This window comes from Cynocephalus volans, chromosome 12 (assembly GCF_027409185.1).
Source record: "Cynocephalus volans isolate mCynVol1 chromosome 12, mCynVol1.pri, whole genome shotgun sequence".
Classification (NCBI taxonomy): Eukaryota; Metazoa; Chordata; class Mammalia; order Dermoptera; family Cynocephalidae; genus Cynocephalus; species Cynocephalus volans.
The window spans coordinates 79,469,784-79,485,602 of NC_084471.1; the positions used below are offsets into that span (position 1 = coordinate 79,469,784).

Sequence of the window (15,819 nt, forward strand, 5' to 3'; positions counted from 1 at the left end):
CATTGACTCTGGGAGAAGCAATAAACCCAGAAAGACTGCTAATTCAGCTAATTGTGTAAAATATGTGGAAGCTCATAGCCCGCTTAGCTGTTAGCAAGTGAGCTAAAATGTGATTACTGCTTTTAGAGTGGGCAGGAGGAGGGATTAAGAAAAATGATGATACACAATCTCAAGTGTCTTAACATAATTAGGGAAATGGTGTAATGTATTAGGGGCAGAGCAAAAGTTTAGAGCTAGAAAAATCTGGATTTAAGCTGCAGCTCCATATGTTACCAACTATGAGAGTTCAGATGAATTAGTTAATCTGTCTGTGCTTCTGTTTATAAATAGGGAAAGAAATTCCTTCTCATGAGCTGCTTTGAGATGAGTTGTATAAGATCATATCAATAAAGTGTTTTGAAAGGTCCTGTCACTTAGCAAGCAAATCTTTATTTTTATACTGGCATTCAACTGAAATAGTTGGAAAACTGGATCACATAAAGACAGTGAAGGCTCTCAAAAAAATAACTATAATTTTTAGAAAAGTACTACTTGATTGTGTAAAAATACGAAAAAAATCTGTGTTGAAAAGAATAAAGGAGAAAGTGCTGATCACCCCAACTTCTCCACCCAGTGATAGGTCATGCCAACCAAATATTTCTCTGTGCATATATATATATGTGTGTGTGTCATATTTCCATTCATATTTGTGTTACAATGACTTAGGTAAGATAGAAGTCCATTTTTTTCCGTGGATTTCCTCTCCAGATATCAAAACCTGAGCCTGTCTTCCTCTTTGCATACCTGTTGCCCTCTGCCTAAAGAGCCTCTCTCCAAATGAATGACCTTGGCTGTGATCTCAGTAAACCCCACTTCCTTTTTCTCTGCCTCCATGGAGTCCTTGTTGTTAAGGTGTTGCTGTTGACAGTGCTACTGGGAAGTGTCAGTAACCCCCTATTGCTGCAGGGTATTGCTGCCTGCTGTCCATGTAACCCTGCTCATTGCCTCTTGCTGCTCCTCTGTCTTGATTTACCTGATCTTTGTGGCTCTGTTTGGTCCCTCCAGGGTCATTCCCAGTCAGGAGACCCCCTTAGTAGAAACTCTCAGGATGTTGTCAGTTCTTTAAATCCATATATTCTTAGCTTTTTTGCTCATTGGGCAGCCCCTTCCCAACTTGTACTGATACAAGTTCCAGGCTCCAGATTGTCTGGGTGGGGGTCTAGTCTTTGAACCTAGGTCTCCAGTATGAGCTCCACCCACTCTTGGGGTATGATTCCTATTGTATTTTTCTTCTATCAAATCCCAGCTGGGGCCAACAGTACAATATCAAAAAGAAATATTAAGGATTCCATTTTCATTTTTCCAGGATGCTCTTTGGCCCCTTTTAATTTCATGGAGGCAAATAGAAACTTGGAGGAGCAGCATTACCTACCAACCATATGAGCCTTAGCCCCAATCAACCTCTAGTTGTTCTGCTTGCCTTTTCCCCTAGCTGCTTTCCTTAGTGTTTGCTATACTCTGGGTGTTGTTCCAAGTGCTTTATATTTGCTAACTAATTTACTATTCAAACAACTCTATGAACCAGATGTTATTATCATGTATTTTTACAGATGAGAAAACTGAAGCATAGAGAGTTTTAGTTTATACAGCTAGTAAGTGGTGGAACTGGTGGCTCCCAAGTCTAGAATTGCAGTGATTATAGTATGTTTCCTCTTTAATGCCAAATTATCACTTATATGGTTCATGACATTAATTTGATTAGAATCTAATCTTTTGTGTGTGTGTGTGTGTGTGTGTGTGTGTGTGTGTGTGTGTGTGTGACCGGTAAGGGGAGCGGAACCCTTGGCTTGGTGTCACCCACACTGTGCTCAGCCAGTGAGCGCACCGGCCATCCCTATATAGGATCCGAACCTGCGGCCTTGGCGCTCCCAGAGCCACACTCTCCCGAGTGAGCCATGGGTTCGGCCCAGAATCTAATCTTTTTCATCAGTCTTCATTTGATGGCTATTTAGTTTTTCCCAAGTTGTCTTAATATAAGCAACAGAGTTATAATTACATTATTATAATATATATAATATAATATATAATTGTATAAGTGAGAAGAATGTCATTGTATATACATGTTTTCTACTCCTATGCTTGACATGCTCGACTATATTTCCAAAAAACAGGTTGGCATATCAAAAGGAACACACATTTTCCATGCTGATAAATATTCCTATATTCTTAAACTCAGGGAAATGTACCAAGATAGATTCCTACCTGGTTTGATAAGAATGTCCATTTCCTCATAGACACTCTAGTACTTCTAAAGTGTATGTCTATTTTTTAAAAACTGCACATGCCTCCTTCTTCAGGACACTAACTTTCCAACAACTTTCACAGGATTTCATCATGAAGTTATATGTTACCATGGCCACAAGCATGCTCTCTGTACCTCTTCACCCCAATCCATTTGACTCTCTCACTTCTCCCATCTCAGGGCCTTTGCACTTGTTATACCCTCTGCTGGAATACTCTGCAACCCCATCTTCCTATGCTTACCCCCTTTCATTTAATGCTCAGTTCAGATGTCACCTTTTCAGAGAGGCCTCCCCTGATGTGAGCCTTTCAAGCATTCTCACATCACTCAATTTTAATATCTCCACTGTTCTTAACACTATTGAAATGTGCTTAACACTATTGAAATGATGCCATTTATATGAACTGACCAGAGTTTACTATGAAGTAAACTCATTGAGATGAGGGCTTTACTGTTTTCACACTGCTCTATACTCAGTGCCTAGAATAGTGCCTGGCACCTGATAGATGTTCAATAATATGTTAAAAGAAAAAATAAATATTTTTGAATGAATATGACCTTTCTCCTTGATCACAGTGTATTACTTAACTCAATTGTAGGGCTTCACAGACCCAGCCACAGTTGTTTGGTTCAGGGATGGGTACCCTACCAAGTGAGGGTAAATCCATGAGATTTGGAAATTTTAAGGAAGGAAAAAAGGAGTGGTAGTCACTTCTTGTGTGCCAGGATTATAAAACACAAAGCTTTAGAACTCTAGGCATCTATGTTTCCCATCATATGGAACACAGAAGTAGAGGAAGCATTTTTAAAAAATTCAAGAAGACAGCAGATGCACACACAAAAACAGTTTTGATGTTTCTGTTCTTGTTTTAGTTCTTCCATAAATCATCTCTGTACTTTTACCATTAACCTCTCTGTTTTCTGTCATTTACAGCTACATGAGCCCTAATATGTCACTTATTAATAAATAAGCAGCTGATATTTGTCTATCTCACAGGAGAGCATTATCTTATTATTTATTTTATTTGCATGTCATTGCTTATTATTGAGGATGAACTTCATTTAATATGCTCAATGATCAACTATATTTCTTGTCTTTTAAAATGCCTATTAACTTCTTTAGCCCATTGCCTTTTGTGTTGCTTATATTTTTGTCATTAATTTAGAGAATGCTTTGTATATTTATAGCCATAACATTTTACCTATGTGACAAATGTTGCATTTTGACTTTAATTATTGTATCATTTTCTGTATTGAAGTTTAAAATGCATTCATTATCAAATAAGTTCATCTTTTCTGTGGGCTTTGTGTAAAGCTTAGAAAGTATTCTTTGTGCTAAGATTTTAAAATTTATACCTAACATTTTCTTCCAGCCTTTTCTAATTGATTCTGGTTGATAATATACTCTTTATAATTTACTTTAAAATATTTCAGCAGAGACAGTATTATATAGATGTATGCGTTAGATGGTAGAGTTAAATATGAAATATCTTAATCAGGACTACATGCTTTGGATGTAGTGAGTTAGCATTTGAAGTTTAATCAGGAGCCTGCACTCTGGAAGTAGCTATTCCAGACTGCTGTTATACTAGCTTTATCCTTTATCAGCACCAGAGGGTTTTGTAATTATGGTGGTTGTTAGAAATGACTTCTTCTTTCTTCCTTTTTTTTTTTTTTTTTTTTTTTTACTGGTGACACATGTGGTGTTAAGATATGTGGATTGATATGCTTCTGGATGGTTAAAATAAAAAAGACTTACAATAATAGTTATTGGAGAGGATATGGAGAAATCAGAATCCATATACATTGCTGGTAAGAATGTAAATTAGGGCAGCCACTTTGGAAAATAGTTTGGCAGTTCCTCCGAATTTTAAAACTAGAGTTACCATAGGGCCCAGCAATTCTCCTCTAGGAATATACCTTAGAGAAATGAAACCATAAGATCACACAAAAACCTGCACAGATGTTCACGGCATCATTATTCATAATAGCCAAAAAATGGAACATCTCAATATCAACCATTTGATGGAAAAAAGGAGGATTATTCATACAAAGGACTATTTGTCAGTAAAAAGGAACAAGGTACTGATACATGCTACAACACTGGGAGAATCTTAAAAACATGCAAGCTGAAAGAAGCTAGTCACAAAAGACCACATATTTTATGATGCCATTTATATGAAATGACCAGAATAGGCAAACACAAGGGTATTTCAAAAAGTTAGTGGAAAGATTCATATTATCTTTCAATTCTATTTTTTCCATGAATTTTTTGAAGTATTCATGCACCTGGCAACAGAGAAACTAGTGGTTACCAGGGGCTGGGGAAAGTGGAATAGGGTGTGACTGTCAACGGGTTCAGGGTTTTTTTAAGGGGAGGTGTTAAGTGTTCTAAAATTAGTTGATGGTGATGGCTGCACAACTGTAAAACACTTACTTGTGGTATGTGAGTTATATCTAAATGAATCTCTTATAGAAAAAGATATGTGGATTGGCTAGAAGTATTGCACAATTTAACAGAGCATATGTTCCTAATGAGTCTGGCCCTTGGCCTGAGGATTCCTTGGGTCACGGATACAGACTGTTTAGCTGATTCTTTAGACTCATCTGATGAGAAAGTCAAGTGAATCTTGCCATCAGAATATTGTCACATCTGCCTGAAGATGCTGTTCAGAGTGCCTGAAAGGATAGAGCTGGAAGTTGATTAAACTTATAGAGCATATTGTATGACTGTTTTGAGTCCTGCTTGCTAGTGAATGTTTGTCTGTTTGGTACAGTTTGGTCTGGGACTTGCTTTCATGGTAACATACCATTTGCGGGTGAGGTCATAGTGGATGACAGCTGCACGGTCCTCACACACTTCAGCAACTAAAGGCAACAGATAACTACCAAAATTGGATAGAACAATTATTAGCAGTCGATATTCAGGAAAATTATTGACCTTTATATATTCATCATGTCTCCAATCACTTTCCTGAATTATCTTATTAATTTTGAAAGCTCTATTTAATTAATTCTCTTGTTTTTTCTGTGTACAAAATTAAATCTTCTGCAAGTAATAATAATTTAATTTTTTTCTTTCCAATGTTGTGTCTCATTTTTGTTTTATATGCAATTTCCTAAAGCTTCCAAAATGATGCTACATGATAACATTAATTGCAGCTCATATCGTTTTGTTCTCATTAATATAGACAAATAATCAACATAACCAATACAGTGTTTGAAAATCAAAGCCAAAATTAAAAATCAGAACAATTTCATCTGGGAAATGGATGATACTAATAATTACTACTTGTTAGAATTATGGTGAAGGTTAAATGAAATAATTTATTAAAAGTGCTCAGTACAGTGCCTCGTACCTGGCTCAGTAAATCAGTAGTAGGCGTGAAATTTGTCTAGTAGTAGGAGGTATGTTAGGCATTGAAATCGGTTCGTGTTGAGTGTGATGGGGCACACGGGAGGGAATCATCAGTTCTACATGCCTAAGGCACAGTAAAGGGGGAAGGCTAAAAGGGGAATTCACATTTCATGGCAGGAAAGAGGTTGGTGAGGAAATTTCAGAGAATAAGAATGCTGTGGGTAAAACGTGAGTATAGAAGCATGAGGCAGCATTAGTTTGAGGGTCTGCAAAGAATCTGAAATGTCTGGAGCCGAATCTATAAGAATTAACATAGAGGTGCAGTTGGAGACATAGCCAGGGGTCAGAAGGTGGCCAGTGTTTAGTGCAATGTTAAGGAGTTGGGGATTTCTACAGTTAATGGGTTTTATGCAAGGGAGCGATTTGCTCAGTGTTTACTGTAGAGAGCTTTCTCTTGGAAGCATTTTGGTGAATGAACTGGGAGATGGGAGGCAGCAAGACCTGTGAAGAAATCTAAAGCTGGGGAAGTAGTTGAGACTTGGAGGGAGAAACTAAGGTGGTAGAAGCTTTAGGGTTGAGGGAAAGGAGAAGGAAAGGTGACCTGGGGGTGTCTTGCTTGTAAGAGAAGTTGGACAGTGTTGCTGTAGTGTCCTGTGGCTCTTGTAACAAATTGTCACAAGCCTGCTTGCTTAAAAAAACAAATTTATTTTCCCACAGTTCTGGAGGCCAGAAATCCTAAAGGAGTACCACTGGGCCACTCTCCCTCTAGAGGCTCTCGTGGAGAATCCATTCCTTGCCTTTTCCAGCTTCCGGTGCCTGTCGGCATGCCTTGGTTTATGGCTGCATCACTCTAATTTTCAGGGCCAGCAACTACAAATGTCTCTACCGTCTGTTCATATCGCCAACACGGCTCCTCTGTTAAGATTGTATCTCCCTCTGCTTTCCTCTTATAAGGGCAAATATGATTGCATGGATGGCCCACCCAGATAATCCAGGATAATTTTATTTCAGGATCCATAGTTTAATCATATCTGCACAGGCTTTTTTTTTTTTTTTTTCCTCCCCCCAAATAAGATTGTGTTTATAGGTTCCAGGGATTAGGAACTGGTTTGTTTGGGTGATTATTATTTTGCCTTCCACAGTGCCCTTCACTAAGATAGGAAATACAAGAACCACAAGATTGGAAAAGAAAATGAATTTAATTGTGTTCTTGAGTCTTAGGCTTTGAAAAAGACCCATATCTTGCTCTTAATGACTTATTATTTTTCTGTCCATGACTTTTAACATAAACGTTATGTTTCTCTTCTCCTACTGAAGTCAGGGATGTCTGAATGCTTGCAGCACCCTGCGTTAATTCTACATTACTTCAAACGTGTAGGTTCTTCTGTTTATCTGAGGCCCACCAGAGCTCTGACATGTCAGACTCTGACAAAGCACGTGTTTCTTTATAAGTAATTTCAAGAAGTTTCAAACAAAATTGAATGCCTGAGAAGAAATATAAAAAAAGTCACTGTAAATTATCTTCTCAAATTTCTTTTAGTTTCTAAATCAAATTTACCCATGAAAATGTTGAAACTGTGTTTTTATCACTGGGCTTTTCAGCTCAACAGTACTAAAAAATAAATGCTTCGAACAACCAATTTCAGCAAACACTAATAGTTTCTTTAACTCCCAATGTTTGTAGTGTAATATCTGTCGTTTATGATAAAGTTCTACCTGTATGTTAAGGGTATCAGAGGAAGCTGTTGAGCTGAATTTTTAGCCTATTTGTGCAACTGCAGATCTGAAAGTCTATTCTTACTTTCTTGAAAGTCAGATAATCTTGTTAAGTATTTTCCCATGACCCCATTCTTCAGAATTACTCAGAATCTTAGATTCTAGCTGACGTTGGCTTTTCAGTAAGTTTCAGTTTTGAAATACTTCATTTTTTCATTTCTAAATCTTTACTTTTTGCCTGTGCACAATCTGTCTCCCCTTGACGTAGAAATTGTAGTGGTGGAAAAAAATATTTTCTTTAAATTTGTATGATAAATTTCTAAAGATAATGTTTGTTTAATGAAAAAGCAAAAGAATGAATAAAAGAATAAAAATTAAAAATTAAATATTGCATTTAAATCACTTCCGAAGATTAAGTACATTTCCTTTCAGTTTCTAAAAAAAAGTTTTGATCCGTGTGTTTATAAAAGAACTCTGGAAACCGTGTTGTATTTGCATTTAAAAGATGTATGTGTGTGTGTATATATATGTATATTATACATACATATATATAATCAAGAATTTCCTAATTCTAGTTTATAAAATAATATAATGGCCAAAATAATGGCCCTGGGCATGGCCCAGTGACATGGGGCTTGTTTATAATTCTGGTAACCTGTCACTCTCGGGATTTTTCAGTTAATGGGTTACTTATTAGGTCAAAAGCCCCAAATGCCACCTTCCTCTTCTATTCCCCTTTCCATAATAAAACACCTCGCCATAGCTAAAGTGAGAAAAGGTGATACTTTTGATTAAAACTCCTTGTTCATTCAGCAGACATTTGTTGAGCCCCTGAATATGTGCCGCTGTGTGCTGGTTTCTGTAGCTCTCTAAGCAATATTTGGTTAAGACCTTGCAGGCTGTCAGTGGTCCAGAGACTATATTGAATAATAGATAAATAAAAGGCCTTTAATAATTTCCAGAATTTTAATTAAACCCAGAACTGTTCTGCTTGTTGATACAGGACGATTTGCAGGAGAGACTGTACTATACGGATATCTCTACCTTTGTCCATATTTGGAAAATTTAAGCTGAAAAATGTCTGTAAAGTGATACAGCATTGTTTGGTTGTTTCCATATATAAGCTATATTTTTGTCCCTCTCTACAGAAAATTGAATACATCTTTTTTTTTTTTTGGCTCTATTTATAAGCTGTATTTCTGTTCCTATTGAAAATTAAATAGAACAATTCCACTCAGATACAGCAGTAGAGTCCTTTATGGGTTGTTGAATTCTGCTGGCCACAAGTAACAGTGCTTTTTGGAACTCACTTCATGCCTTCAGTTTGAAGACTTATTTCATAAAATGAGTATTGTGTGTTTTATACGTTAACAATTGAAAAGGTAACAAATAGCAAAATTGTCTTTATTCTGCAACTATTATTTTTAAAATTCGTATACATATAAGTGGGTTTTCTTTTTCAAATAGCATCTGTGGTAGAATAATGATATTTGTTTCCCTTTTAAAGTATTTTTTAAAAGAATATTTGTTGGGTGGTTTTATTTACTGATTAGGAAAAAGTGAGCAGCTCGCCTACGACTTTTGGGTTAACTGACAAGGCATTTTTACCTTAAATAGATCATGTTATTATGCTCATTTTACATATGAAGAATTTGAAGGTTTATTTTCCACTGTTAAAGCCTCATCATATATAAATATAACACAAAAGAGTACTTGGGCTTCTTTAAAATAAGGTACTTATTTCAAAATATATGCGTTTAGATTTTTAAAATTATATATACACACCTATATATTGTTTTTCCTAGTATATTATAAAAAATAATTGGCCTGAGAGCTAACCACTGAACCTGACTTTTTTTTTTCTGTTGTAGCTGAATCAATTCGACTCTGTTTTTAGGTTACCGATCCTTCTCCCCATAATAAACTGTTATTTTATATACCAATCAATATTGTTATTTAGTTATTTTTTGTGAATTTGTCTCCCAGTAAAATTCAGGCTTCTTGGTATAAGGGAATATGTCTTTAATATTTATTATATTTTCAGTAGTGCTTAGTTAGATCTTGGTGACATAAAACATTTGCTTGAAAAATACTTGTAGAATTGCTTTGAAGTTTAAAGAGAATTGCTATTTTCCTGTTAGAAAAGGACAAGCTTGAGAAGTCATTTTAAGAGACTAATTGGCTGTTCAGTATGGGGCCAGGAATGCCAATGGACAATAAAAACTACAACTGTCAAGAAAACGATGATATTCCCATTGGCCACTGAGCACATTTTGTGGACTTATAACTGTATGGGAAGCTATCTTAAAATTGGAAGGTGGTTTGTTGAGCATAAAATCAGAGCAGGGAGGGTTATCAGATGAACTAACTGACTACTTTCATCCAGGGAGGGTAGCTCGGTGCCTCAGTCTCCATCATAAGGGATTAATATCCATGAAGATTGAATAGTAAAAGTGGGATGCAGGACATCCTTCTCTTGGATGGTCCTGGAAGGGTGTTACTAAATTCTCGCACATCTGCTCTCCTATCTTAGACTTCATGCAAAAGCATAAAGTATAGGACTGCATTACCACTACTGAGGATAATGGAATACCCCAATGCCAGAGGAATACAGACCTTCCTACTTTCTGATTTTCCATTTTTATTCTGTTGTAGAAGTGTAAATATCTGCAAAACAGAGTAAATAGGTGCTAATAATGGCCATGTCTACCTTTCAATCTTTTCCTCTACTGAAAAGAATCTTCAAGCAAGGTCCGTATGTTTGTCTTAAATTCCCAAACCATAATAGCAACATAAAACTCATTAGGGTTGATGTAACACAAATGTCAATAGACGGTGCTTCACTATTGTGTTCTAATTGTATGGACTAATGTGATCGTGTGCTCTAAATTCCAAACAATTCTGTATTAGTAACAACTCACAATTCAATTCTGGAAGCACTTCTGCGCATCTATGTACTGTTAAGGAAGGGTCAAAAAGAAACCTAAAACAGTGCATTTGCACAAAGGTATTTTAATCTTAGAACATGGAGAGCCATGTTATTGGTTAACTGCAATGCAAATCTGAGGAAAGAAAAGCACCCCCCCCAACTTCCCATTATCAAGTGCTGTTCAATCTAAATAAGTACAATTAGCAAATATTTATGTCTGAGAGTACTTCAGAAAGTTTGTGGAAAAATAGAATGAAAAGATAATATAAATCTTTTCAGGAACTTTTTGAAGACCCCTCATACATTTTAACATATCTATATAAATAAAAATATTTTGGCCTGATATTCATCTAACATTTTCTTTTTTATTCAACAGAAATCTTCTCGACAGAGACACATTTTCTAAATCTGATCCAAGTAAGTATACATTACTTGCTTTTTGAAACTATTTCTTTTACTCATTTGATTTTGCAAAAAGTATATGAAACTCATAGTTCTTGTTTAAACATTTGTTTCAAAGCCTAGAAAGCAAGAAAGGGGGATGGTCCGAAGCCCCACATGTTTGTCTGCCCGGGCAGTACTATGGCTAAAGAGGGAGTTGCTTAGCACTTTGAGAATGAGGTGGAGATGCAGATGACTCCGGTGTAGAAAGTTCACTTTAAAATTAAAGACTCATGCTATGGTCACGTGGTAGAAATTATGCTTGAAAAAAACATATTGAGCCACAATTTTAAGTGATTAAGTCTCAAGTAATACTTTTTCATTTTTAAAAATAAAAGTGGTATATGAAGGCATATACAACCTAGTGAAATATATAACATCTTCTGGCACGAGCTTTTTTGATTCCTAGTAAGAAATATTGAAAATTGGAGATAACTTGTGAATTAGGTAGTTCAAAGGATGGTTTGAATTAGAAAACAGCAGAATTAATTGTATAAATCAATTAGTATTTCTTAAACTTGAAATATATATATAATATGTATTTATTATATATTAATATATTATATTAATATATAATAAATAATATATATTTAGAAATCATTATCCAGCAGCTCTCTATCTCTTCAAATGTGTAAACAGATGTGGTTTAATTACAAAGGAAAGGTTTTTGTCAGGTGTTAGAATTCTTGAGGTACTCATTGGGAAAAAGACATTTGTAGGTACTAAAAATTCCTGGGGCTCGTTTAACAAGTGGGTGGGAACTTCCTACTCCTTAATGTTTACCTAAAGCCCTTAATCTCCCTTTTTGGGACTTCTTTTCTCAGTTGATAGGATTTCCTACTTGTTTACAAATACTGAGGGCAGGAGTTGTAAATACAAAATGTAGAATATAGTTTGTCTCAGTCTGTCCCTCCTATGATGGCTTGGAGCACAGTATACATCTTAGGAAAAGCTTAACTTAAGTCTCGTAACTATATTGAAATATTTCAAATTGTTGAACTATGGTTTTGAAATTGATCTACATTTCTAGCCTAATGTAGATGAAGACATTAGCGAATAATTAGTATATTTTGTATGTGCCAAGCTCTATGCATATTAAGTTCTAAAGATCTGATATGGTTTGTTTTCTGCTTCTTTAAAATAATTTTTAATCATTTGGTGGTTTACTAATAATTTTCTTACAAGGGTAAGGCCAAGAACTAGGCACTTAATTTTGATGTAGCTTTTGTACAGCTTTAAAATAAATTGTATATATTCACATCTGGTGTTTATAAAAGACATTTTTATTTGTATGTATTTTTTTATCTTTTGTAGTTTGTGTCTTATATGTGCAAGGAGTTGGAAATAAAGAATGGAGAGAGGTAAGATGAAAAATTTTTTTTAGAATCACTAGGCTGGAAGATATGGTATAAATTACAACTTGATCAAGATGATACCTTCCTGCTTTTAGTTGTCCTTTTTAACCCAAAATATTGAGTTTCTTTTTCATTTTATAAAAGTTATCTTCGTGTTTTGTTTTTAATACTGAATGTTTAGCTGATTTATGACTTTCTTGTGAAATATTCTAGGCTTGAAACTTGTACTTTTCTTTGCCAAATGTAAATTTAATGTGTTGTGGTCTATTTGACATGGTTCCTTATGTAATTTAAGTGTGTGGACTTAGTCTCACTTTTAGAGGTCAACTGCTGATTTTTATAAAATGCCACTTTAAATGGTTTTAAGTGTGAGACTTGATATCAAATATCATCTGCTTTTTGCAAGTAAGTAATTTATTATTTGAAAAATAAAGTAACTCAGCTTCCTAATACAAATATGCATTGTTTAATGAAGCAAAGTGGAAGAGGCTGAATTATTATTTTAACTAATTTATTTTCTAGAACATCTCCGCATTCACATGGAAAGATGATTCCTGGAGGTTTGGGGACATATTAAAATAAATGACATTTCCATCTGCCTATAGTTACTGGTTATTGCAGGAAGTTAGTGCATTGTTTTAATGAGGTTACAGTTTCTGGCTTGATTTCCCTAGTGAGATTTATGCTGTTTGTTGCCACCTATTTTACTAATGTGTCTCAATTGTGAGGTAGAGGGTAAGAACAGATCATTGCAATTTAGTCTCAAAACTGGGGAAAAAAATAATTCAGAAACTTTCCCTACTGATCATGGGTTGGTGGTCAGCAAGATACTGAGCACCAGTTCTGATATCAGATTGCTTCTGCACATTTCTATATAGTTCGATGTTTACCTCAAACTCTACATATCCATATGTCAAATCATCATCCCTACCCTTTGCCTGCTTCTTCTTTGCTTCAAATATAGCTGGTAACATCACCAGCCAAAATATAAAACTGTAATGTTGATAGAAAAGTCATCCTAACTTTCTGTCCCACATCTTCATTATTTAATCAGTTATTCCATATTATGTATTCTTTCATTAAAAAAAAAAAAAATCAAATCTCAGATAAGCCACCTCCTTTATTCAGATTCATGTTCTTTTGTCTTCCCTGTTGTGACATTCTCCTGTGTATGTGCCCTCTCTCTTGTTCATCTAATTATTCCTTTGATTATCTTCCTAAAACACATGATGTCTCTTGTCATTCACTCTCGCGTTCCCATTCTCAAAGGCCTGGGACAATCCAGTGGAGCTGCTGACTGACCATAGGTGCAAGGTTGGAGGGGGCTGAGTATTTACTAGGTCTGTCCAGAAAATGACATTACTTCAGGGACCAATAAAGCAACCGAGATAACTATACCTAAGTTACAGGACTGGGCATCTGGGCCAATGCAAATCTCTAATGATGAGGTGATTTTAAACTTCAGAGGATAAGGGAAGTTTAAGGAAGGACAACATAAAATATTTCAGAACTGTACCAGGGTTCTGGGAGTTCATTTTTATTGGGTACTGATGAGGTGGCATTGGTTATTTAGTTTAAGGACAGGCTCAGCTAAAAATCTTCCTTCCCTAAAGAACTTCTCATGCTTTCCTATTGCCTAAGCTGTGAAATATAAATTTCTTAATTAATAAAGTCTTCATAATAATAATGGCTAGCTACTGTTCCAAACCCCTTAAATATATTGACTAATTTAGTTTTCACAACAAACTTAAGAGGTAGGGACAATTATAGCCCTTATTTTACACATGAGGAAACTGAAATACAGAAAAGCTAAGTGACTTGACCAAAGTTATTACCCAGTTGCAAATGACACAGTGGAGATTTCCACCCAGGCCATGTGGCTCCACAGCCCTTGCTATTAAACCACCCTGCTGTGCAGAATTCGTATCTGACCCCAACCTTCACATTCTGGTTTTATAAATGGAAAGAAATTTTACAAATTGATCTTTGGGGCTTTGTTATTATTTTCTTAAGCTTGACTCTGAAAGAAAGACAAATAGAAAGAAAAGAACTATTATTTAGGGAAAATGGCATAATATTAAAAGAAAACAGAATAATTTTATCATTTATTTTTTCTCTTTGAAGGAATAGAAAGTGTTGGTAAGAGAGCATGATACTTAAAAGGGGTATGAAAACAAAGCAAGAAGGAGAAGGCTATGAGAAATGTGACCCAGAGTGGTCAGGAGCTGATGGATAAAGACGGGAAGATACCAGTTAAGAGGCGATTTGAGCAGACAGAGTTTGATAAGAATTAAACGTGCTAGGGCCGGCCCCGTGGCACACTCGGGAGAGTGCAGCGCTTGGGAGCTCAGTGGCGCTTCCACCGCTGGTTCGGATCCTATATAGGAATAGCTGGTGCGCTCACTGGCTGAGCGCGGTGCGGGCGACACCACGCCAAGGGTTGCTATCCCCTTACCGGTCACAAATAGACAAAAAAAAAAAAAAAAAAAAGAGAATTAAACGTGTTAAAAAAGAAGAGAATGGTCTAGAAAAATAGAAAGGAAGTTTCAGACTCAAGAGACAAGCATTTTGGAACATTTATTAACTAAAACTCACTGGATAACATAAAGGGATCAAAGAATGAAATACACAATACGTGTTACTAACCTCCTCAAAAATTTCGAGAAAGACAGTTTATTTTGAGAGATGGTATACTGTAGTGGTTAAGGGTATGCACTGGATCTTGCAGTGTATCTGTTTCCTCATCTGTAACAAAATGAATGATGATAAAGATTCTTGCTCCATATGATTGTTGTGAGGATTAAATGTGAACTACGGATAACAGTATCTGGACACATAGGAAGTGCTATTCAATTAAGGACGCATTGAGATGTTAGGAGATTAAATGACTTTTTTTAAGGATAAGAAACCTGGCAAGTGGCAGGTATGTAAATTCCTGTATCACATAATTCTGTAAATTTCTTTGCATGAGCCCAGCAGTTGATGGGAAAATGACCTATGGGATTTACTTGGCCTCAGATCTAATATGAAGCTGTGGTGTTACACAGCTGCTAAAAAGTTAATGCAATCTGAGGATGCACTGATGGATGTGCACTGCCTACATTAGGCAGATAATGCTATTACACTGAACCATATGAAATTGTCATTTTTGTAGGTCAGAAATTGTTGAGTGTTAGCAATTTCATGTGATTTAACCTAATATTATCATATTTTGCTCTGGTGATAGCAAATTTGGAGTGTTACTTTTCAATTCTACATTTTAGGCCATTGAAAAGCCAAGTATGTATTTTGAGAAGGGCTACCATCTTGAAGAAAGGGATAGAAGCTATGTTATACAAATTAAAGAATATTTAATCTGAAAAATGTAAAGACTGAATAGTCACAATTTTTGTCTTCAAACTCTTAAAATATTTTTATTTAGAAATGGGGGTATACTTACTGGATATTGTTCAGGAGGAAACAAAACGTTTAGTACAAAGGTTGAAGAGACAAAAAGGTAGCATTTATTCCACTGTGAGGAAGACTTTTGTAACACTTAGAGCATCTCATAGTAGAATGGGTCTCCTGGAACTGTATCCTGGAACTATAGTGGATGTTGCTGGAATATTCAAACACTGATGCATCAGAAAAGAAGTTAAATTCAATTACCTCTAATTTCCTTGCACATTTGTGATTTTATGATGCTATGGAGTTCAAAAAGAGTTTTCTAGTATTTTATCAATTCTTTCAAACATCTTTT

The 15,819-nt window shown here is 35.6% G+C and overlaps 1 protein-coding gene across 1 annotated transcript in view; it reads left to right on the plus strand.

Annotated features, from left to right (window-relative positions):
- Positions 1-15,819, plus strand: part of CPNE8 (copine 8) — a 207,026-nt gene that overhangs the window by 14,710 nt on the left and 176,497 nt on the right. Inside the window, exons 2-3 of the mRNA XM_063074742.1 lie at positions 10,661-10,701; positions 12,040-12,086. Coding sequence (XP_062930812.1) covers positions 10,661-10,701; positions 12,040-12,086 — 88 coding nt within the window. The remainder of the gene's footprint in view (positions 1-10,660; positions 10,702-12,039; positions 12,087-15,819) is intronic.